Below are 24995 nucleotides of genomic sequence, written 5' to 3' on the forward strand. Positions count from 1 at the left end.
TTGCTGGTGGAAATGCAAAATGGTGCAGCCACACTAGAAAAGAGTTTGGCAGTGTCTTAAAAAGTTAACAGTATGTTTACCAACAACCCCACAATCCCACTCCCGGGTATTTACCCATAGGAAACAAAAACATATTCCTACCCAAAAACTTATATACAAAATGTTCATAGCAGCTTAGTTCTAAATAGCCAAGCCCTGGAAAAAATCCAAACGTCCATCTACTGATTAATGGATAAACTAATTTTGTTATATCCATTCAATGGATTAGTATTCAGCATTCAACACTCATGAATCTTAAAAGCATCATGTTAAATGAAAGAAGTTAGATACAAAAGATACGTTTTGTATGATTCCATTGACATGAAATTCTAGAAAAGGTAAATCAGCAGTGAAGGAATGTAGACGAATGGTTGCCAGGTACTGAAGGTGGGAGAATAGTATTTAACTGCAAAAAGGCACCAGACAACTTCTTGGAATACTCAAATAGTCATATCTTAAATTTGGTAATGATTAATGCCGCTGTATAAGTTTGGTAGAACTCAGAGACCTATACTCTTATGTAAATGTGATCTTAATAAAGGTAATAAAAACAAAGGAAAAAACAAAATCCCCTTGCATATCTCCAAGTTTATTTTGTAAGAAAGAAATGAGTCAAATTTAGTTGAAGCTGACACATTCTTATATTAAAAGCTTTCTTCTAAGCCAAAAGAATTTGAACGATTACTTCAAAAATGTATAGGCCTCTCAGATATCAAGCCCCTCAGCTGTAGTTTGGTTAGTTCAACCGTCAGTTCCTTAATTAAATAGATTTAGTAACACTAAATATAGTGTTACATCTTCCTCACAAAACTATTTGCAGCACCTTGATTTAAGGTCTCATTCTGAGTTAAACTTTTAAGAGTTAATAGAATAACTCTTTACTGCATAAAGGAGCATATCTAGAATTTACAAGAAATGGCATTTATTTTCTCTTCAGAGCCTTTCTTCTCCAGGATGTTATTTATGATATTTATGATATTGCTTTAAGACTGACAGCTACAGCTGAATCTCAGGTTTTGCTATTTTGTCACACAGAGATACCTTCTGGATTTTTTACTGGGATATCACTTCCTCCTTTTGCTATTAATTTCTGTATATTTAACATATTAACATATTTAATATAACAATTTTTAAATTACATTAGGCAAGAAATATTTCACACAACAATCAAAGGAACGTTGTATCAAAGTACAGGCTTTTCCCCACAATCTTAGGAAATAAGAAGTGGAGAGAAACAAAAATGATAATTACTGAATGATGGAAAAACCACATCTGTGCCTAATCTTTATAAGTCACTGTCAGGGCTTGCGGTAAAATAACATGCTTTTAAATACAGTTTCTACTATATATACAGGTGAAAGAGAGATGCTATTTTATACCTGACAACTAGTCTTCCCAATATTTACACCAAAAATATATACTCCTATGCACTGTATTTGAGCAGATCAAAGCCCAACAGGACAATGAATTTCAAAATTGTAGAGAACTGATTTTCAAACAACAAAAAATACCCTCCAAAATTATTTTCACTGCAATTCCTCACTTAGATGTCAACAAAGTGAGAAAATGTGGGCATTTAGATGTGGAAGAGGCTGTTTTTTCTCCTATGGGGAAAAAAATGCAACTTCATATGTTATGCTTATAAGAAAATAATTTTCCAAAAAATTAAAGAAGATAGAAGGAAATGAGATTAAAAAGTAAGAATATTTTGAACCACGGATTAACATCTGTTCCTACTCCCTCAGGCTGCAAAACAAAAGAAAATCCCAAAATGCACTCTGCCGAAACAATTATAACGTTGAGTAAACAAAGTACATTCAAAGATCTGAAAAGGTTTCCTCTAACAAAAAGAAAAACTCCAAACCTCTTCCATTTGGAGAGAGGATTATTATATCTTTCATGTAGAAACCTACCCATCCCATAGGCAGGTGACAGCCTTCAAATTGGAGAGCCACATAAAACTGGTAAAATCCATTAGGTAAAAACTAATAAAAACTTGTCAAATTAGCAAGATAATTGTTTCTGGTTGTGTTATAATAAGACAATTCCATAGTCTGTGACTTATGTTCAACCAACATTGCTTTACTAATATACATAGAAATTCTACTTGTTTATAGCAGCTTTACTCATAATTGCTAAAACTTGGAAGCAACCAAGATGCCATCCAGTAGGTGATTAGAGAAATAAACTGTGATACATCCAGACAATGAAGCATTATTCAGTGCTAACAGGAAATTCAGAGCTATCAAACCATGACGAGACAGGGAGAAACATAAAATGCATATTACTATGTAAAAGAAGCCAATCTGAAGTTCTACACTGTCTGATTCCAACTATATGACATTGTCGAAAGGCAGAACTAGGGAAACTAATAAAAAGATCAGTGGTTGCCAGGAGCTGAGGGGAGGAAGGGATGAACAGGCAAAGCACAGGGAATTTTTTGGGCAGTACAACAACTCTGTTTAACACTACCGTGGTGGATACATGTCATTAAACATTTGTCCAAACACCATAGGATGTGCAAAACCAAGAGTGAACTCCAATATAAACTACGAACTTCAAGTGACAATGACATGTCAATGTAGGTTCACTGACAGAAAGGTATCACTCTGGTGCTGGATGGTGATAGTGGGAGAGAGCTGTGTATGGAAGGCAGCTGTGAACCTAAAACTACTCTAAAAAATAAAGTTTTTTTTGTTTTTAATATACTGATGCTTTAGTTTTTAATGTCTGATCTTCAGTTCTCTAATTAGGGAACTCACTTCTCTACCTTTGCAAAGAAATTGCTATAATTAAATAGAATATGCAGTGGTTTTATCCTTCATTTTAAAGATAGGTTAAAAAGGAATTAAGTGATCTGAGTACAGCTGCAACATTTCTAAAGCCAGTTTAGAACTTGTCTTTACACAAATTCTTATGTTTTAGGAATGAAAATCACTAGGTACAGATAAGATGCACATCTGTTAAAATGCATTTACAACTTAAAAACAGAATAGAGTTTGACAGCTAAAAAATATATATAGAAACTGCTATGATTGAATGTTTATGTCCCCCTATAATTCCTATGTTGAAATTATTACTTCCAAGGTGATGGTTTTAGGAGGTGGGATCTTTGGGAGGTGATTAGGTCATGTGAGTTGAATCCTTCTGAACCAGAATTAGGGCCCCAATAAAAGAGGCCGAAGAGAGACCCGTTCCCCATGCCACTATGTGACAACACAAAGAGATGGCATCATCTATGAGACAGAAAGCACTCTCTCACCAGACACTGCATCTGGCTTGATCCTGGACTTCTCAGCCTCTAGAACTGTGAGAAATAATTTCTCTTGTTTATAAGCCACCTAGTTCATGGTATTTTGTTAGAGCAGCCAGCTCAAAAGGAACTAAGAAAGAAACTATTTAGTTCATCTATTTAGTTAAAGCCCTTTATCTTACAAATAAGGAAAAGGAGACTCTGGGTCACAAGGTTATTTTATGGCAGAAAGACTGAGATTCTGTTACTTCTTCATCACACTACTACATTTTAAGAAAACAAAATTCTAGTACATTTCTTAAAATTCAGAGATGCTGTGTTTTTTCTTCTTCCATGTATTTATTTCTTCAGAGGACATGCATCCAATTAATATATTACTTTGGCTGATAAGCGCTCATCAAGCTCTGCCCATTTACTCATTTATTCTGCATGCTTGATTTTTTTTTCCCAGAGGTCATGAAAAAAAAAATGTTTTAAGCATTCTTACACAGCCTAAGAAAACATTTTACCCTGAAAGTGAGTACGGACTACATGTGCTTATTACTAAAGCAAGGAGTATGCTTACCAACCCACCATTGTTAGTGAGAATTTAGAATCTTGGCTGACCTCTTACAGAGGTAAAAATCCACCCTTGGTGGGAACAGCTGCGACTGTGAAAGAAGCTACAAATAACATGCTGGGAATTCAGCAGGCACTGTTATTACATCCTGTTTATACTGTCATTTTTCCTATCAGTAGGATATTATTTATACAGACCCCACCCATGAACTTCTTGTTTATCTTATTATAGAAATCCTCCGAATCTATAAAAAGAAACTTCTGCATTTGTTTCTGGAACATGCACATGTGTTATAATTTTGTACCTCATTACACTTTTTTATTTAGCATTTTCTTTTGTTATGCACCACTCGTTCTCATTTTTATCTCACGGTTGACTCATTTCACATATTAGAGTTGAACTTAAATCTTTTTAAGAGAACTTGTTATAAGATTCGGGAGTACCACATCCTAAACCTTAAGGTAGATCAGGTACATATTCTTTGCTTCAAAGAATACACTTGACTAATTTGTTTAAAGATAGAAAAATGCAAATATACACTGATGAGGTACTCCAGGTAGTGAGCTCTGGGTGACCAGAAGGCTTCCATACTCAGGCTCACTCTAATCTAAGTGGACCAACTGCAAGGGCCAGCCTTTATTTAGTTAGTAACCTCACTAATCTCTAGCTAGATCTCTTCTCTGCAATGAAAAGCCTTGCCCCTGAGTTTAGCTTGATGGCTGGGCATGCTGGGTTAAAAATATAACACATAATACACAAAAAACACAGGAATTCAGTAAGTTGACCAACAGGACAATGAACCAATCTGGTTATCAATCATCCTCATTCCCCAGGCCTTATATAAACAATTGAAGTAAATCAAATAAAAATGCAAGTTCCTTAAGGGCAAAAATTCACACAGCATTTTTTGAGCAAGTAAATTATTATTTTTGGAGAGGGCACACCACTGAACAAAGTCACTGGACTAATTTTCATATGTATAGCTTGTGTTAGCATCACCAGTTCTCCTCTTCACTACAAGACAAGGAATGTTCAGAGTACATGTACAATGCTGGACTCTTTAAGGAAAGACCAGTCTTGAAGAACACTGCTCTAAAAATGTATAACTAAAATGTGTACTAAACCTCCAGGTGGAGAACTAAGTGTAATTAATTTCAGAAAAAATGAGATGTCTGCAAGGACTAAAGTGGTCAAGAAGTTAGAATGAGGGTAACAGCTGAGATAATCTTGATAAACAGAAATTGGTAGGACTGAGATGAGTAGGTGAGAGGTATCCTTGGGACAACCAAAACTCTGGAAGCATCCAACTGAGCAGAATTCTGGAAATAGCAAATAGTGAAATTCAGCTGGGGACATATTGAACAGAAGATGGCAAAAAAGAGAAGGCTGGAGTCAGATTACAATTTTTTTTTTATTTGAGAGGAAGTTTCACTCTTGTACCTCAGGCATGAGTGCAATGGTGCGATCTCGGCTGACTGCAACCTCTGCCTCCTGGGTTCAAGCGATTCTCTTGTCTCAGCCTCCCAAGTAGCTGGGATTACAGGTGCCAGCTACCATGCCCAACTAATTTTTGTATTTTTAGTAGAGATGGGGTTTCACCATGTTGGCCAGGCTGGTCTCGAACTCCTGACCTCAGGTGATCCACCAGCCTTGGCCTCCCAAAATGCTGGGATTAAGAAATTTCATTTTTTAGACAACAGAGAATCATCAAGGATATCTGATCAAGGGAAGATGAACCCAAACTTCTGGAGTAGAAATGAAGAGGACAAGAACAAGTTGGGATGAGGCTGAATTGGGGAAAGAAGAACACTACCAAATCCCATAGTTATGGCAACAAAAGAAAGTTCCATGTGGTATAGTAGATAATAAATGTGTAAATGTATTGTCAGTTCTTGCTTGCAAAAACAGAAGATGATGCCCAGGTGCCACGGTGCCTCACACCTGTAATCCCAGGGGCTCAAGACTAGCCTGAGCAATACGGTGAAACCTCATCCCTACAAAAGGTAAAAAACAGGCGGAGCGCGGTGGCTTATGCCTGTAATCACAGCACTTTGGGAGGCCGAGGTGGGTGGATCACCTGAGCTCTGGAGTTCGAGGCCAACCTGGCCAATATGATCAAACCCTGTCTACTAAAAATACAAAGATTAGCCAGGAGTGGTGGCGGGTGCCTCAAATCCCAGCTACTTGGGAGGCTGAGGCAGGAGAATTGCTTGCAGGGAGGCAGACATTGCAGTAAGCCCAGATCACACCATTGCACTCCAGCCTGGGTGACTGACTCCATTTAAAAAAAAAAAAAGTAAAAAATAAAAATTAGCCAGGTATGGTGGTGCACATCTGTAGCCCCAGCTACTCAGGAGGCTGATATGGGAAAAGCCTAAGGGGTGGAGGCTGCAGTGAGCCATGATTACACGCCACAGCACTCCAGCCTCAGCAACAGAGCAAGACCCTGTCTCAAAACCAAAAACAAAACAAAAACAACAGGGGATGGCATCATGACGACTATTACCAAGTGAGGTAATGTTAATGCCAATCCATTGAAGTTAATGTCAGTAAAGTTTACTAGTCTCCTAGAATAGTGTTTCTCAAACCAAAATCACCTGGGCTTCTGGTTAAAATGTAAATTACGTTTTAGCACATTGAGAGCAGTACTCAGTATTTTTACAATTCTAGCAAGCTCCCAGGTGATGCCAATAATGCTGTTCCATGTACTATATTTTGAGTAGCGAGACGGAAAAACACATCTTTCAGTTTCCCTTTCCAAAAAAAGGCAATACTATATATAATGCATCATGTTTAACCCATTATAGTTTATCCAATGCCTTTAGATATGCTCAAGAAATGCTTTTTAAAGGTACTTTACTATGAATTACATTAATTAAGGTTGGATGGGTTTCAAAGCTACTATTTAAAAAGTCCAAAATGATTCAATATTCAGGGGATTCAATATACTAAGAAATACTTCTACTTAAAAAGTATCAATGTTGCAATGCTATTGTATAATACTACAAGTTTGTCTTTTTTAGTTTTAGGCTGGCAAACTGAAAGATACTATTGCTTCTAGTCATGGAGGCTGAAATGTAAGTACTGAAAGACAACATTTCATCTTTTCAAAGCCCACATCAGTGAGTTTCACCAAAACCTGCTTGACTTGTCCTTACATTGCATTAGGCACCATAACTTGGTCCTTGAAGATAAAGGTTACAGCATATTTTAAATATCCTATAGAAAAACACCTAAATACTACAACAATTAAACTAACAAACTGTCCTTTGGTGTATATATAAGACTGCTACACAGAAAGACACTGTTAATTATTTTACCATAAACAAGTTTGTTTATAAAAATATATTACTAGTGTAATATATTAAACACACACACACTATAATATCTTAAAATCAGAAGGTATTATTGAAGATCAGATCCAAGTATTTCATTGTAGAAGGAAGAAAGTTAAGGCACAGAGGCTGAAAAGCCCAAATTCACATAGCCAGCTAGTAGAATGTTAATAAAAGGAGGGGAAATTAATTTTTATATCTATTAATATACAAAGCACAACAATGAAGCAACTACAAAATGTAGTTGAAAGAGTTTCTGGTTCTCCTAATGACTAAGGCCCAGTTAATTTTTTTAAGGGTCTTAGAAATCACTGGGATCTAAGAAAGAAAGATCACACATTAACAAAGAAAAGACATCTGCCCCCAAATTTAAGAACTTCATAAAAAAATGCAATCTGAATAGAGAATGACACATATACACCACATACTAAGGATGGGGCTTGGGTGGGGGTGGAGAATGGGATGGGATATAAAGAACAAAGAGAAGACAATGGTAACTCTTCTCAGAAATGTTTCAAGGAATGCTTTTACATATGGAAACTGGTTTAAAAAACAACTTTCTTTACCCTCATGAATAATTTTTTAACTGGTATAATCAGGGATTATATTTGGAGGAGTACAAAGCTTTTAAAAATATATAGTATAGAAAGCAGTTGGATGTGCATGTGTCATACACTCTGTTACAATTAAAAGCAAACTATAGGAACCTTTTTTAGCCACAAGAGAGGGAATTTTGTGCTTATTACAAATGCTATAAAATTTACTAGCACAAGTAAAAAAAAGTCACCAGAGAAGTTCGGTGATATTGGAGACAAAGGGTTTTAAATCACAGGCATACATTGTTATGCCTAAGTTGACAGATCTGCACTGCAGTGCAGAAATGCAAGCAATATTCCAACATCTGCACCAGAAGGCAGAGACTAGACATGATTCCAGAATAAAGGGCTCTTCAGCTCTTACCTGTTACCTGTGCAACAACTGCTTGGGAAATCCTCCGATTGGCAAGAAAGGCTTTGATTTCCTCTTTTATCACACTGCTGTCCCTCCTAACAAAAACAGAAGACAAGACCAACAATGTATGTTGAAGGTAGAAATCCTCATCTTTGCTAAAAGAAAGGTGAAGCAGAGAGGTGGGGAGAACACAGAAAGGACACAAAAATAAAAGGTAAACAGACCAAACTTGTGTGAAAATATGAAATTACAATGAACCAAGAAACACCAAATATTCAAGTCCTAAAACATCACACCATCAGACAGACGCTTTAGTGAAGACCACAGTAGATATAAGTCTCATACCAGAGGATGGTTAATCGCATGCTCTGTATAATTCACATTAGGAACAAGGCTGTCATATGGTATATACAAAGTTTCATTACTGGGGAATGAATATATCTTACACAGACAGAAATCCTAGAAAAATAAAGAGCAACAACAACAAATTCAGTTGTGAGCAGATTGTGGGCTCGCATGTTAACTACACAACTGCATGAATAACGTTCACTTAAAAACCTTTAAAATGATTAAGGAAAAAGAAATCATCATTCTCACAACTGTAAAAATGTTAGCCATCTGAAGAAAGGCTTTGCTCTTTAACTTCTTTTCCTGTATAAACAAAAAATTTAAAGTGGGATGAGTTGAATATAAAGTTTTAGTATTAAAAAGTCATTTATTCATTTTGTATCATATATAAGAATATGTAAAACTACACAATATTCAGTGTCCTTGATATTACATTATAGACCTCATTTTTCCTCCACTAAAATGCCTGTAACAAATTTTTAAAGACTCAACAAATTCTCAAAAGACTAGACATTCACAAGAATGACAATGAATGGCAAGACTTCTGTTTCTCCACCAGAACAAGTATTAATAAACAAAAATTATAGTTAAACCCTTAAAACTGACCAATTTCTCATTGAATGCTTTATCTTCAAAGGGATTACATAAATAGGGCAGTGGTTTCTGTTCAAGCTCAAAAGTAAGACAGAATAGAGGTAACTTCTTATCTAACACAGGGTCAGCAAATTATGGCCTATGGGCTACTTCTGGCCTGCCACCTACTTTTATACAACCTATGAGCTACGAATCATTTTCAGAGATGGACATTTGCAATCAATTTGATGACAGAAAAACACTAACAATATCACACAAACTAAGCAAATTATTATCCCTCCCCCTGCAATTTCATTCTGTTTTCAAAAACTGTACCCAATTATTATTATTCTGCATTGACTTTTGTCAATAAAAATTTGTGGCTGTTTGTTTTCTGTCTTGTATATGTCTCTACATTATATCCCTTTTTTTTGAGATGGAGTCTCACTCTGTAGCCCAGGCTAGAGTGCAGTGGCACAGTCTTGACTCACTGCAACCTCTGCTTCCTAGGCGTAAGCAATTCTCCTGCTTCAGCCTCCTGAGTAGCTGGAATTATAGGCATGCACCACCATGCCTGGCTAATTTTTGTATTTTTAGTAGAGATGGGGTTTCACCATGTTGGGCAGGGTGTTCTGAACTCCTGACCTCAAGTGATCCTCCTGCCTTGACCTCCCAGAGTGCTGGGATTATAGGTGTGAGCCATCATGCCCGACCCATGTCTCTACGTTATAATTTTGCCTCTTGGCCAAAAAGTCTAAAATTTTGACTATCTGGTCCTTCAGAGAAGAAGTTTGCTAACCCCTGATCTGAGACAAAGGGATCACAAAACCTTAACAATGGTTTTGTGAAAGAACCACAAACTCTTTCCAGGGGTTCACATCTCTCCATAGACTATTTAGAAAAATTAAAGCATCCCATTCAAAAAACAATGAGTTGTGATTTAACTTGGATGAGGTATTTTAGCTCATCCAGATGAATAGGATTTACATGATCCATTATAAGGACTCTGTTGTAAATCCATGCTCCCTTTGGGAAATTTTGGAAAATAACAGAGAGGTGATTCCAATCTGTAGCTAACAGATCACAGTATACGGCTGATCTGTTGGAAATCCTAATAAAAAATATTCCTAAAAGAAAAAAAATAATCAAATGCCTAATGCAGTATTTAAAATTTCTCATACTGATCTAGATTCTGGTTAGATTCTTCCCAAAATGCCTGCCTATATTTGAAATATTTCTTTGAAAAATATGCATTCACATTTTATTTTAAAATTGTGTATACGAAAAAGAAAAAGGTACAAATAAACATATTTTAAAGTCAAACAAAATAACTGCTGACTAAAATGCAGGTAATGTAGAACAAAAGCTTTCTTATATGCATCGATAATCAATGTGCAAGAGGTAACTTCAGCACTATTTCAATTGGCTGATATAAATAAAACAATGAAATCATTTGGTTTCTAATATAAATATAAAATTAACCTGAAATTTTTTAAATTAAGTATTGCATTTATATATAGAATGATCCTACAGAGAAATGAAACTGAATTTAAGGGGATATTTCTTCAGGTTAAATAAAAATGTACTTTTCTGGGGGAAAATAATTCAATGGGGTTTTCTGACTACTAATTTACACTGATATTTAAATCAATTTATTTTAAATCAAATCATCTACAGTAGACACACAATCATATATAGAGGAGATAAGTCAATTATTGCAATAAGAAATATCCAGTTTGTAAATTATTCACAGCCTTGCAGCATGGACTGTACAAGACAGAAGGAACCCCAAAAATCTGCCAAACAGTAGCAATTCACATTTTTAGATATTTGACAAGTTTCTATGTACCGATAATGTTTTCAAAAACAGAAATTGCCAGGCATGGTGGCTTACACCTTAATCCCAACACTTTGGGAGGCCAAGGCAGGCATATCACTTGAGGTGAGGAGTTTGAGACCAGCCTGGCCAACATGATGAGACCCCCGTCTCTAACAAAAATATTAAAAACTAGCTGGGTGTGGTGGTGCGCACCTGGAATTCAGCTACTCATGAGGCTGAGGGAGGAGAATTGCTTGAACCCTGGAGGCAGAGACTGCAGTAAGCCGAAGTCGTGCCACTGCATTCCAGCCTGGGCGACAAAGCGAGACTCTGCCTCAAAAAAAATAGAAATAAAAAAAATCTTCACTGCTTCACCAGAGAGCTTTCTCAAAAAGCAAAACAAAAGACTTAAAATATAAGGTGTGCATGGGCAAATCATTTAACGAAGCTGAACCCCTGCTGTTTCATCTAATAAAATAAAAGCATTGGCCAGGTGCAGTTGCTCACTCCTGTAATCCCAGAGCTTTGGGAGACCAGCCTGGGTAATACGGTGAAACCCCATCTCTACTAAAAATACAAAAATTAGCCAGGGTGGTGACACACACCTGTAATTCCAGCTATTTGGGAGGCTGAGACAGGAGAATTGCTTGAACCCAGGGGGTGGAGGCTGCAGTGAGCCAAGATTGTGCCACTGCAATCCAGCCCAGGGTGACAGAATGGAACTCCATCTAACAACAACAACAAAAAGTATTAATACCCCCTTCAGAAGGCTTTTAAAATTTTTCTCCTAGCAATGAAATTAAACATGTGTCTGTAATACACAGAATCAAAAATTCATTGCAAAAATTTTTGAATTTGTAAAATGCTACAAAAACATTGACTATTATTTTATAAAAATTCAGAAAGGTTCCCATGTAAAGAAGAAACAACTGATCTGCTATAATCACATAAGACCGAAGTAAACATCTATACCAGGTACTTTAAGGTAGCATTAAGAGTTCTATATACAAGCAGTGATGGGTCATTTAGTTGGTTTCAGTAGGTATTTTCAAAATAGTAAATATATTCTACTTTCATTGTGTCCAATTCTCTTAAGTATTTCTAAAGTTCCCATGCTAGTAGATTAGCTTTGTTGTTCAAACTTTGACATCATACTTCACCTCCGCCACCCCCACCCCGCCTTATTTTCTCCTCATTCAGCCTTATTTAAGGATCTGCTACTACTATTGTCCTCATTGTAATCTATGAAATCACCATTTTATTAAGTATGAAATGAAACTTCATTTACTCTAAATCTAATTCTCTTACCTTCTCCCACCCCTCATTTCTCTCTTCATCTGCAATTTAATATCCTCCTTAAAAATAATGTATCCTCTCCTTCCTCCCTTCTAGAATCTCATATTCTTCAAGAAGATTTCTGTGCCTCAAGTCTTATGGGATAAAAGTGAAGAGTAGGCTGATCTTGTCTTTGATTCCATAGCTTACTTCAAACATAAGCTACTTACTTGATTTGCATCTAACCAGTTTAAGTCCATGTCATTTCCTCCTACTGCCTTTTTCAAATTATTGCCATGCTAGATTCATCTGGATGATTTCCCCCTCCCACCCTCCATTGCCATTATTTTTATAACTTGCTAAACTTTCCACTGTTACCTATAGACCATTCTTAAGTGTCTGGATGAATTCTTCAGTGATGCCTCTTTAAGGAGTCCCCTTTTACTAAGGCACAATTTAACTGTCATCTATTCAAAGAAGTTCTCCCTGATCTTAACAGCTTATCTCTTCTTGCAATGGCTAACTTTAACATTTCAATATTACTACTCACATGCTAATATATTACATGCTGTTCTGTATTATAGTTGTTCCTAATCTTATCTCTCCTACTATCCTGTAAAGTCCTTTAGCACAAAGACTGTGCCTTATTCATTATGAGGTTTGCATATAATAGAGCTTAATTTGTTCAATGAATGAAAAAATATGTAGGTGGAGATAAAAGCTTATAAAATGGAAAGCCTGATCTAGATAATTTATAAAACAGCTTTAAATTTTTATTCTCAAATAGATTACAGCTAACCAAATCAGATAGGAAAAGAATTATTTACAGTAGTTAAAAATGACATTACTTCTTTTTCTAGAATAAAGAATACTAAAGACCACCTGTGTTACAAAATGATATGGTTTAAGATCTTCCATATTTTCATAGTTAATATACAATGCACATTCTTTAGGATCTCTTAAAGGTAATCACCTCTCTCAAAGACTTCCAGAGATAAAGCAACACCTACCAAGACAGACTATTTCACACTTGGAAAAACACAATGATGTACAAATTTCTTCCACATTTGAATAAAAACTTTTTCCCATAAATTTTCACCCATGGAGTTAAAGTATAACCTTAAATTTTAAAAAATAACTCAAAAATAAAAGTTACTATTTATCAATCACATAGTAACTGGATATCATGACCATCTACAGAACATGTACATCCTGCCTATGCAAGTAAAATACTTGGCCTATAGATAACCAACTTAGAATAAAGTCTCAAAGTTTTAAACAAAATACTAACATATCATAAACTTTAGTACATGGATGGTTAACAATAACATCTTTAATGTATGGCATTATTAATAAATTCTGATAAACTTCATTTAAATTATTTCATAATATGTATCTAAAACACATTAGCAGCTATATGCTATTAGCAGATGTGCATACACACACACCCATACACATATATTTATATATTCATAGATGCATTTTTAAACATTAAAATGTAAAATACTTCTTTACTTTTGGCTTTAAAGTCCTTCCTAAAGTGTTATATTCAACAATCTGTTAAATTCATATGCTAGTTTACCTTTCTTTTTTAACCCTATCAAAATCAAAAATGAAAAAAATCAAAGTTACTTTCTCACTCTTTCTTAATTAGTTGATATGGTATACAATTTAAACTTGATGAAGTTCTACAAAAAAATCTCCATTATAGTCTGGGGGCAGTGGTTCACATCTGTAATCCCAACACTTTGGTAGGCCTAGATGGGCAGGAGTTCGAGACCAGCCTGGTCAACATGGTGAAACTCCATCTCTACTAAAAATGCAAAAATTAGCTGGGGGTGGTGGTGCATGCTGTAATCCCAGAGACTCGGGAGGCTGAGACACGAGAATTGCTTGAACCCAGGAGATGGAGGTTGCAGTGAGCCAAGACTGCAACACTGTACCAGTGTGGGTGACAGAGTGAGACTGTCTCAAAAAAAAAAAAAAAATCTCCATTATGTATCTTGAAATTATTAGGAGTTAAGTTTGTAAAGTCAATGAATTATAAGATTTTTAAAAAATGTTTCTTATGTTTGAGTTGAGGAATATGAATAAGCAAGAGGTGAAGCACATAGGTAGAAAAGGAGACAGTAAGGCATTCAGGTACCCAGGCTCCCCGACCAAAGACCACCACTTCCAATGGGCTATAGTATCGCCATAGCGTCTAGTGATCAGCAAGGGCAGTACATTCCTAAAAGGGCACAGAATACTCAGAAAGATCCACTGCTCAAAATATTTCTCTAACATTCCACTAAACAAAAATTCACTTGGTTAGTAAGTGATCATTCTGAAGTAGCAAATATCATGGGGGAGGTGGATGCAAAGCCCATTATGTGAATTCATACGATGTCTTATGTTAATTAACCACCTTCCCTAAAATCTTATTAAAATCTACAGACATGAAAAACTTATTTAGAGAGGCAATGTACACCAGTGACATATTGATAATAAAGACATTAATTTAGACTCTGCCAGTTAATATTTAAGTTCTCTTAGGAAAAGTATTTAATTTTTGCGAATTTCAGTTTCTCTGATCAACCTCACATTATGGTTCTAATGATTACAAGTGAGAATGTCATCCAATAAACTTTCCCACTGATCCAAGGATTGTTGTCATCTACAACCGGAGAAGCGTGAGAGGGGACACAATGGAGGCAGGAGGAAGGCAGAGGAGGACACAGAGGAAGGCAGAAGTGCAGCAGTGGGTGAGAGTACAATGGCAGAGGACCAGAGAGATCCAGAAGGGCCATTGAGACCCTGAGATGATCAGGAGAACCCAAAGCAGCAGTTCTAATAAAGAAGCAGAGAAACGGAAGAAGATGAAGTGTCCTGATCATACAAGTGGTAGTATATAAATTAAATACTAATAAAGTATAAACCTGTATATATTTTACAGTAAAACTGGCATCTATGTAATTATGGGATTTAATTACAAATCCCAGTCATTGCTAAGTAGGTTTATTATTTTGAGCATGTAGTTGAATTAAAACAGGCCAACCTATGAGTTTAAAAGTCAAGTTTTTACACCCTTATTATTCTGCACAACCTTCTAGAGGCTTTTACTAATGAGTTTTCCCATACTTCTTGTTAGTCTCATACACATTTAAGAATTAACTATTAGGCCAGGTGCAGTGGCTCACGCCTGTAATCCCAGCACTTTGGGAGGCTGAGACAGGAGGATCACCTGAGGTCAGGAGTTTGAGACCAGTCTGACGAACATGGAGAAACCTCGTCCCTACTAAAAATACAAAATCCGCCAGGCATGGTGGTGCATACCTGATATCCTAGCTACTCAGGAGACTGAGGCAGGAGATTCACTTGAACCCAGGAGGCAGAGGTTACCATGGGCCAAGATTGTGCCATTGCACTTCAGCCAGGGCAACAATAGTGAAACTCCACCTCAAAAAGAAAAGAAAAGAACTGCTATGTAGAAATCTCATCAAAACTGATTAACAGGAACACCATCAAAAAAACCAGGTTGGCATCCTTTTTAAATTGATGATATCCTCTCTACTCAGAATAACTAAAAGCTAACCTTGTTATGTTTCAATGAGTGAAGTAACTTTTATTTGCCCAAATAGTTCTTGCTCTTAACAATGTTACATTCAAAAGCAACACCTGAACTTTGGTCATCTACTTTAACACATGAAAAGGAATTCAAAGCCAAGTTAATCTCTTATATTTTTAATTAAAAAAAAAAAATTAGCCGGCATGGTGGTACACACCTGCAGTCCTAGCTACTCAGGAGGGTGAGGCAGGAAAACCACTTCAGCCCGGGAGGCAGAGTGATACTCCATCTCAAAAAACAAAACAATAATGGCTTGTAACTCTAACTGCTATATCAAACTATTCATTACATAAACTATCAACATGACACTGGAATCCAAATACAATAGTTGATTTAGTTAAAAATTTCATTTTTAGAATTTCCACCTAAAAAAAATTCCGGACAGTTTATTTGTTTGAAGGATATTTCAGCATTGTGGTATTTCAGAACAGATCTTCCATGTGGCAATATTAAGTCACTATTATTCCATCTTGAAGTTTAAAAATCTTCAGGAAGAATTATAATGATACTTATAGGTCCTATTTTTATTTCTGACAAATTCCTGCTACAGTTTCTTTCATTATCTACTGTAACTAATTTATCTGTAGGCTCTTTTGCTTCTATGGCAGTGGAAATCTAGGGAAAACAATATTTTTATCATCTCTATTCCTAGAGGAGTGTTTACAAAATGCCTCAATTCCGACAAAAGTAAATAAACTAGTATGGAACTCAAAGTCTCCCAAAACCTGTATTGTCTCCTAATATATTATTGTTATTACATTGTTTTACCCATCAGTAATCTTTATCAGACTAAAGACATGGCTTGCCTTTTCTGCCCTTTAGTATCCCTTAACTTCAAAGAAAGTTCCCGTATTTTAAAAACAAATGCTATTCTTTAGCATTTAGGTCAAGGTCACCCTTCACTGAACATATTAGGCCCTTACCATGGGCCAAAGAAAGTTCCAGATCCTGGAGGCACAATGAAAAACACATGGTGTTATCCTCAAGGAGTCCCAGGTCCAGAGTGAAGCCTTTCCTAATTACCTCTGTTGAAAGTGGATTTCTTTTCACAGTGTTTAAAACTCTAAGTGCTTAAACTTATAAAAGACAATATGTGTGTGTGTGAGTGCATATGCGTCTATTGCTAAAATTAAAACCTATGTAATAGGTACCTCGTGTATGTGCGCGCACACACACACACACGCATATCATCTATTGCTAAAATTAGAACCCCACATAACAGTTACCCCAAATTATTTTCTTGATTGGAATGTTGGAGAGAAAAATTAAGAGTGTATATATTCTGTACAAAGATAGAATTATCCCTCAGAAAAAGTGCTTACAACAGATTTAGGGATTAGAATGTGTCTGTTTTTCAGAAATTAGCTATTAAGAGTCATAGAGAAGACTGGTGTTTGATAAAGAGAGAATGGAAAAGGCTTATCAAGCAGCAAAGACAAAGGGCTGAAGTAAAGAAGAGAAAATTTAAATTAAAAACATAAAACTTGAATCTTCTTTCATCTCCAAAGGCAAGAGGAGGAAGTTACAACAGTTCTTACAGCTAAGTAGCTGAAATGCAGCATACTACCTAAAAACAATCTAACAACACAGACATTTTTAGGGACTCTGAATAAGCAAAGTCACTAACCTCATTAATTCCTCCACTTTATCATCTACATCTAGGTCCTCTTCTGAGGCTTCAAAACTGTATGACCTCTGACCCATGCTGTTTGCATGGTAGCGAGTTGGTGACATCTTTCCATTGGACGTAGATAATCGCTCGTTATTCTCTCTCCCATTTTGATTGGTAGTGCAAGGCTGTGGGGAAGTATCATAACTGTTGCTAGGTGATGGGGACATTCCCGAATGCTGCGTCTGTGTGGAAGCTGTAGCTGTAGAGGAAGATGCTGGGACATTGTTGGTACTATTCCCATATGAACTTCCTCCATAGCTGGACCTTCTTCCAAACTTGTCACTATGCTCTTGATCAAGACGATCCAAAGTTTCCAAGGCATGGAGAATTTCATGTTTAGTCATTCCAGTACGCCGAAGGCGCTGAAGCAGATCTATCTGCTCTATGGTAAATCTGGGTTCATCTGTATAATGAGACATGGTTTCCAGCAAACTGAAAAAAAAAAAAAAAAGATAAAAAGAAGTCTCTTTATTGACAGTATCTACTAAAGCACATATCATTATAGAGAATGCTCAGCAGAAGCTGCAATATTTCTACATAAACTTCTTTATCGAAAATTGAGATATGTTCCATGCTAGAATGTTTTTGCCTCGGCAAATGGATTGGTACAGATACTATATGAATTAGTAGGTGAACATGGGCATAACATAAAACCTAATTTCATACGGCATACAATTTATATTTTCCTCAGTTTTGGTAAATATCAGAACCAAAATATTAGTTATGCAAATAATACCAAAACAACAGATTAGGTACACATAGGGCATAAGCCCAGGCTACGTGACAGCTCACAAGTGTTTTGTCTATCTCAAGTATATTATTCCATATTAGAGTATTAATGGAAAATTGCTGAAAAAAATTGTTTGTATTACATTATTTACCAAATATTAGCTAAACTGACCTAGGAATTCTCTACAACTTCATTTAGTGAAAATAAATAATTTGCTAAGCTAAGTCCAAGAAAATGCTAATAACCAGCAAAAATATTTAAGTGGAAAAGAGTACATTTTTTAAAAAATTAAGCATCATTTCATCCACTACTTAGCAATTTCTTATGTTTTTCATCTCTGGTAATGCATCCTCTCTTAATAATTACACTGAGAAATAAATCTTTCATGGTTGTAGCCAAACAGAGCTACTCATTTTTCTTAGGAAATTGCTTCTACATGTTTCCTTTAACTAGCACAAGATACTGCAGCACATGACAAAATGTTTTCTTAGAGTGAATAACAATATTAAGAGAGCAGTCAAATACTATAAAAATTCTCACTACTTGAATTCCTTTTTTTTTTTTTTTGATACGGAGTTTCACTCTTGTCACCCATTATGGGGGGCAAAGGCATGATCTTGGCACACTGCAACCTCAGCCTCCTGGGTTCAAGCCATTCTCCTGCCTTAGCCTCCTGAGTGGGACTACAGGCACCTGCCACCAAGCCCAGCTACTTCTGTATTTAATACACCTCCTCCTCCCAGAGTGCTGGGATTACAGGCAAGAGCCACTGTGCCCAGCCTTGAATTCCTTTCTCATAAGACCTGACTTTCTCATTCAAGATTTTTAAAAGTGATAATCTCTTTTATTTTGATTTTTATTGTTCTAGTGCCAAATACAATGCATGACATGTAGTAGGCTCTCAATCAATGTTTGCAGATGGAAACAGATGTCAAGGAATTTTTTCATATTTCTCAAACAAACATCTGCTCTAGGCCAATGCCCCATAGCTATTGAAGGTCTCACTGTTTCTTCATCCTTCTACACAAAAACTTTATTGAATAGTCACTTCTAGGCACTTACTACGTAAGAGGTTCATGTAACATAATCTTATCCAATCCTCACAGCAACCCTCTGTGGTAGATGGTCTTTATTCATTTCATTTCGTTGACAGACTGATTACTGAGGAAACTAAGGCTCAGAGTAGGTTTTGTACCTTACAAAAAATTTGAATAAAAAGTAGGAAAAAGATTTAAGCCAAGATTTTATTGACTCTAAAAGCACACATCATTCCCCTTTCCAATACATTGCAGGACTTAACTGGAAACATGATTTGAGACACAGGTTGTTCTACTCCTTTAAGTCTCAGTTGAAGCCCTTTAGATAAAACTACTTGAATTATTGATGAACCTAGGGGCCTGAGCAATAGTTTTCTACATTTAAAATCCGTGCTCCACCTAGAATTTTTATTGACTTAACAAATATAAAAAATATGGCTTTATTTCATCCCAAATGGACAGCAAGATGTCATATGTTTTTACTGAATATCTGTCTTCTCCTCTGATGTGAAATGTTGCCTTTATCATATACACAATTTCCATATCAATCTGCATTACCTTTGGATTGTCTATTCCATTTCACTGATGTTTTATCTTTCAAATCCTTTTAAAAATAAGTAGGCAGAAATCTAGAACTTCAGATGAAATTGTCCTAGTTTTAAAAAGAAGCTCATTAAAATAAAACAAAACCAAACACACACATTCTGTGACCCTAAACATGTTGCAGGCCATTTATGCCCATGGGCCACAGTATCTGCCCTACACCTACAAATGTTACGGTCTGATTTCTTCCAGTACTCTCTTGTGACGAGCTAGCCATCATGTTAAAAAGACCTATTTTCATGATTATTATATTCTTTCTTGATGGCTTAGGTTCCCCCACAATATATTATAACGAAAATATTTAAACAAACATTCTTTTCCCTTGAAAATGAAGTAGACCTGTTTGTTGCTATCTTCAGTCTTCATGTTATCAAAATATTTCATAAAGTGATCTTACTTTAGATGACCTCAATAACTGTTTTATTATATGGACAAAAATCCCCAATCATAGTATTTTCCTATAGTATTTCTATCAGAGCAGTCAGTTATCTGTATACAGTTATTCAAACCATTCCCTGTATGAAGCAGCACTCTGTATTAGCATAAACAAGTTAATTTTATGAATTTCACCTATTATTGAAAAGTATCCATCCTAACACTTGAATTAGAAATGTCAAAACTAAAGTTTTCCCAGCATATGAAACAATTCAGTATTTCATGTCATTTCAGAGTCACTGACTATTAGAACCACTTTTATTCCAAAAGTCATAAAAGGAACAACAATAGGCACTTATTACTTTGTCTGCCTAAAACACCTCATTGTTTCTAAGCACATGTTCTTGGGCTATCATTTATAATACCCACCTTCCGGCCAATGGGGTGGGCATACAAGAAAGCCAAGTCTTGCTCTCCCCAAAATTTTCTAATCAGATGAGGGAAAAGGTGAACAGTCACCATAACTGTGCTCAGGTGCAGGAAGACATTAGTCTGGTAAATTGCTCACTATAGGGAAGCAGCTAGTTTGTGGGAGGATGAAGCAGACATGCTAAGAAACATAGAGCAGACCAATGGAGAAAGATGTGCAGTGCTCAAATCCCTTATTCCAATTATCCCTAAGCCCCAATACATCCCTCTCTTCGTGCTGTTTTGTTTCAGCAGAGAATACATTTCCCTTTATGTTTCACCTTGTTCAAATCAGATGTCTGTGCCCTGGACCAAGAGGCCCCTAATGCAAACAAGACCTAAAGCAAAATGATCCACAATTGTTAGAATGATCACTTGTATGATCACTAAAGAGCAAAATGATTAAGAGTATAACAAACAGGATCAAAACATGCATGTGACACTGAAGATACAATATTTTACTGAGAAAATGCTAAGAAGCTCTTCTGGATATTGAGAATAATGTTCCAATGTGTATTAATATAAACAAAAGCAGCTGGCATTTCAAAATTTTATTTCTCATAATTTACCTAGTTTAAGCACATAATCATGAATTTATGGCAGTAAATGACCTGTAAAGGTCATCTAAGTCCATGATATCAGCAATTCTTTTATAACAGAAGAAGATAACATGTAAGAATTGAATTAATTTTCTTATGCACAAGGATTGTTCACAGGATAAGGAACATCTTTCACTTTAAATTACTAATGTGAATGCAGACTCAGGCCAACAATAATTGAAAATGATGTGAGAAGAATTTCAACACTGTAATAACAGACAATTTTAAGGCATAAAAGAACAATTAAATTCAGGAATTACGGCTCAGTTCATAAACTGATATTCTAAGAAAATATCATACCATAAGACCATAATAATACTTTACACAATATATTTTATCCTGATTTGAATATTTACCTAAACCCTTCTTGGATAAGGCATGATCCAGAATATACTTTCACAAGCTAAATTCTACAACCATGTAGAACAAAGACAGTTAAAGCATTCACAAATGATTAACCTTGAAATCACATGGGTCAAAAGGACATTATTACCTTACTTGTAAAGCACCAACAGTTGGTAAAATTTTATTGGATAACGGCTTTTTCTTTAGCTCAATTCTGCTGTCTTTATTTTTATTATCTAGAATGACTAGGCAAAATAGGTTAGTTTTGTTTTGCATACATGATATTTACTGCATGATAATTTAACACACTCTAGTATCAATCACAGTATTTTTATCCACGAGTGAACTCTCCATCCTCTCAGGAATGTTACCTCATCTCTTATCAAAATCCATATGTGAGTTACTGTCACGAATACTGGACTTCTACATATACACTCAAGAGCTTAACAGACAGTTTGGGAGCTTAGACTGAGGCAGGGCTACTCTCTGTCAGCTGCTTCTCCAAAACCAGAGAGCTCAGGCTGCAACACGCCTCAGAGTTTTTACACTCCACAAGCCAGCACCTTCTAGCACTGAGTAGCCTAACATGTGGTTCAGGATCTCAGCTATGGTGGTCAAGCCAGCTTCTCCCAAGAACTGCTCATATAAAGGTACACTTCCACCTTTAGCCTTCACTTGAACACAGAGGCCTCCTTTCATCATAATTGAACAAAGAGACTTTAATAGCTTTGGAGCACATTCACAATGTGGTTAATGTACCTCATCTATTGAGTGTATTCCCTGTGAAGTGCGTCCATGTTACTCTCCCCATCATTAAGTACTGTGAACCCAAGAAAACATTTTCTTTGTATGGCAATAAACACAGTGATTCATGAAATGATACTTTGATCCTCTTATTTCTACCATATGCAACAAAAATCCAAGTACAAACACGTAGGTTTATAGACAGAGATATAAATTAGTGTGGAATGAGAGAACTGGAGACCATTTAGACAAAAACATTCACTTAAGTAACATTTATTGAGTGCCTACTATGTAACAGATCCTGCGCCAGGCACAGAGAACACAACAAGGAACAAATCAGGCAACAACTCATGGCTTCATGATGCTTACATTCATTTCAATAGCCATTAGACACTTACTATTTTCAATAGTAGCCATTACACATCTTAACTCTCTTGAATGTTTAGCCATCTATCTCAGAAGCTTCTAGGCTTTTAGCAGTTAAAAAATAAGTACTTTTATATTCAATTTAAAATTAATGTGAAGATTCAAAGTTGAAAACAGAAATGGTACAAGAGAAGGTTGATACATTAAAAATAGCCATTAGCAAATAAATTGATTAAAAACAATTTATTTGGGGAGGGAAACTAAGGCACAAAGAGATAAATGCCTTCTCTAGTATATAGCTACTTAGCAGAAAGTCAGGCTACACTTTACATCTTCAAGATCTATTCCAGAAACTTTTCACTATATCACAAAATCTATTCGGGGGTGGGGGGAGGAACTGTAATGAAAAGCCTAAACAATAAGGAAAATCTCTCTTAATGTCTACTTATTGTATTATAGAACAGTCAACCAAAACGGAAGGAATTTAAGCAAAGTGGAGACTCCATCAAATTTTAGAAAATACTTATGCTAAAGGCACTCTGCCTTAGACTCTGAAGATGCACTTAATGAGCTAATAGATACTTTGTCTTCTCTAATATCTGAAATTCCCGGAATACTTTTATTCAAAGGCCTATTTAATACGAACTGGTGGTTATAGTTCATATTCTAGCACAAAAACACTCTCAACACAATACCACTATCTCAATTTGTATTTTCCGCCTGACTCCAAAGAAAGGCTAGCATATTAGCTAATAGGCTTAACTACATTATCATCCCCTCACCAGGTAAAGGAAAATGGTTAAGGTGCTCTAAGTCTGCACAAAAAAGGCAACAGGAAGGTGTATACTTCCGGTAGTCTGCTTGTCACAAGAAATCTAATTAGTCCTCTTAAACAGCCATCTATCTTGCATGCTTCTAAGCTTTAAGCAGTTAAAAATCAGTAATTTTATTTTCAATTTAAAATTAATTTTAAAATTCAAAGTTGAAAACAGAAATGGTAAGAGAAGGCTAATAGATTTAAAAATTCATTTCTCACCACATGATCATGACACTTATTCACCTTAATGTCAAACAGGTATTCCATTTGATTCATTTTCTAAAAAAAAATTTCAACTCTACAAACATCTGTTGTCAAATCTGGATCATAATCATAATCATAATAACTTTATAAAAATAATTGTGAAGATAAAAATCAAGAAGAACTAGATACTTACACCACTGGAAAGGAACTGAGCATACTTTACATGAGGCGGATCAATATCCTTTCCAGAGATGATCTGCGTTATCTACCATTCTGTAGATCAAAGATAGAAAATGAGAAATATTTGTTAATCAAGTGTTGAATAAAAATTTTAATTATATAACTTACAGATATTAAGAGTTAACACTAGCTAATCATGTTAAATACTACGTCTTCTGATTTGCGTTCTACTTCATTCACTAGACACTTTGACCCTTTTCAATTCAGACATAGATCTTCACAAAAAATAATATCTACTATTCATTGTTTAGAAGCTAAAGATCATAAAGACAACTTATTAGCCGTTTAAAACCATAGTTATAGAGACAATTTCCAGTAACTCTAAACTAAGATTATAAATTAGACAAAAGTTAAAAATGTGGATGTCAAAAACTCACATTAAAATACACATTCAGTATTGAATTATGGCAAAAGTGTCTAACAATGACTAATGATATATGCAAAATGTACAAGGTAAAGTTAGAAATATTTCACATTTGTATATCCTAAATTGTAGCATTAATGAAGTTCCTATTGTAAATAATTGTCTTGCTGACTTAAAAAACAGGCCAGGTGTGGTGGCTCATGCCTGTAATCCCAGCACAACAAGATGTTATGAATTCTCTCAATTTCACAGAACTCTTCTGGCAGAGGAGACAGATTATTCTAATTGACAGATGTTTTAAAAATAGATTAAGAACTAAATCAAAAGGGGTTTAAGATCACACCACACTGAGTGCAACAGCTCACACCTGTGATCCCAGCTACTCAGGAGGTTGAGGCAGGAGGATCACTTGAGGCCAGGAGTTCAAGACCAGTCTTGGCAACACAGCAAGGCCCTGTCTCCAAAAACAAACAAACAACAACAAGAAAAACAAATAAAATCACACCATTAGAATACCTATTATTTAAAAAGAAGCATAAAACAATAAGTGTGGCAATGATGTGGAGAAAACAGAATCCTTGCTGGATTAAATGCTGGCTAAAATGCAAAACGCTGAAGCCATTATGGAAAACAGTATGGCAGTTCCTCAAAAAACTAAATACAGAATTAGCA

The 24995-nt window shown here is 35.7% G+C and overlaps 1 protein-coding gene and 1 long non-coding RNA gene across 51 annotated transcripts in view; one reads left to right on the forward strand and one right to left on the reverse strand.

Moving 5' to 3' along the window:
• HMBOX1 (homeobox containing 1) overlaps positions 1 to 24995 on the reverse strand; it is a 161439-nt gene that overhangs the window by 64785 nt on the left and 71659 nt on the right. For 27 of the 50 annotated variants that reach the window (XR_013525474.1, XR_013525468.1, XR_013525471.1 and 24 more), the window contains exons 2-4: positions 23913 to 23992; positions 17387 to 17863; positions 8147 to 8232 (exon numbers count right to left, since the gene is read on the reverse strand). Coding sequence is in view for 40 of the 50 variants with exons in the window: in XM_008979056.5 (XP_008977304.1) it covers positions 8147 to 8232; positions 17387 to 17863; positions 23913 to 23935 (586 nt within the window). In the remaining 10 variants the exon portion in view is untranslated. Of the gene's footprint in view, positions 1 to 8146; positions 8233 to 17386; positions 17864 to 19223; positions 19357 to 19756; positions 23993 to 24688; positions 24782 to 24995 lie in introns of those variants that run through there. The other 23 variants (XR_013525469.1, XR_013525472.1, XM_078347128.1 and 20 more) reach the window with 7 other exon arrangements.
• Positions 3303 to 14924, forward strand: LOC118146642 (uncharacterized). Its single transcript, XR_004732480.3, has 3 exons — positions 3303 to 3348; positions 6875 to 6928; positions 14797 to 14924. It is a non-coding gene; the product is annotated as an uncharacterized LOC118146642 (long non-coding RNA).

Source organism: Callithrix jacchus, chromosome 13 (genome assembly GCF_049354715.1).
Source record: "Callithrix jacchus isolate 240 chromosome 13, calJac240_pri, whole genome shotgun sequence".
Lineage (NCBI taxonomy): Eukaryota > Metazoa > Chordata > Mammalia > Primates > Cebidae > Callithrix > Callithrix jacchus.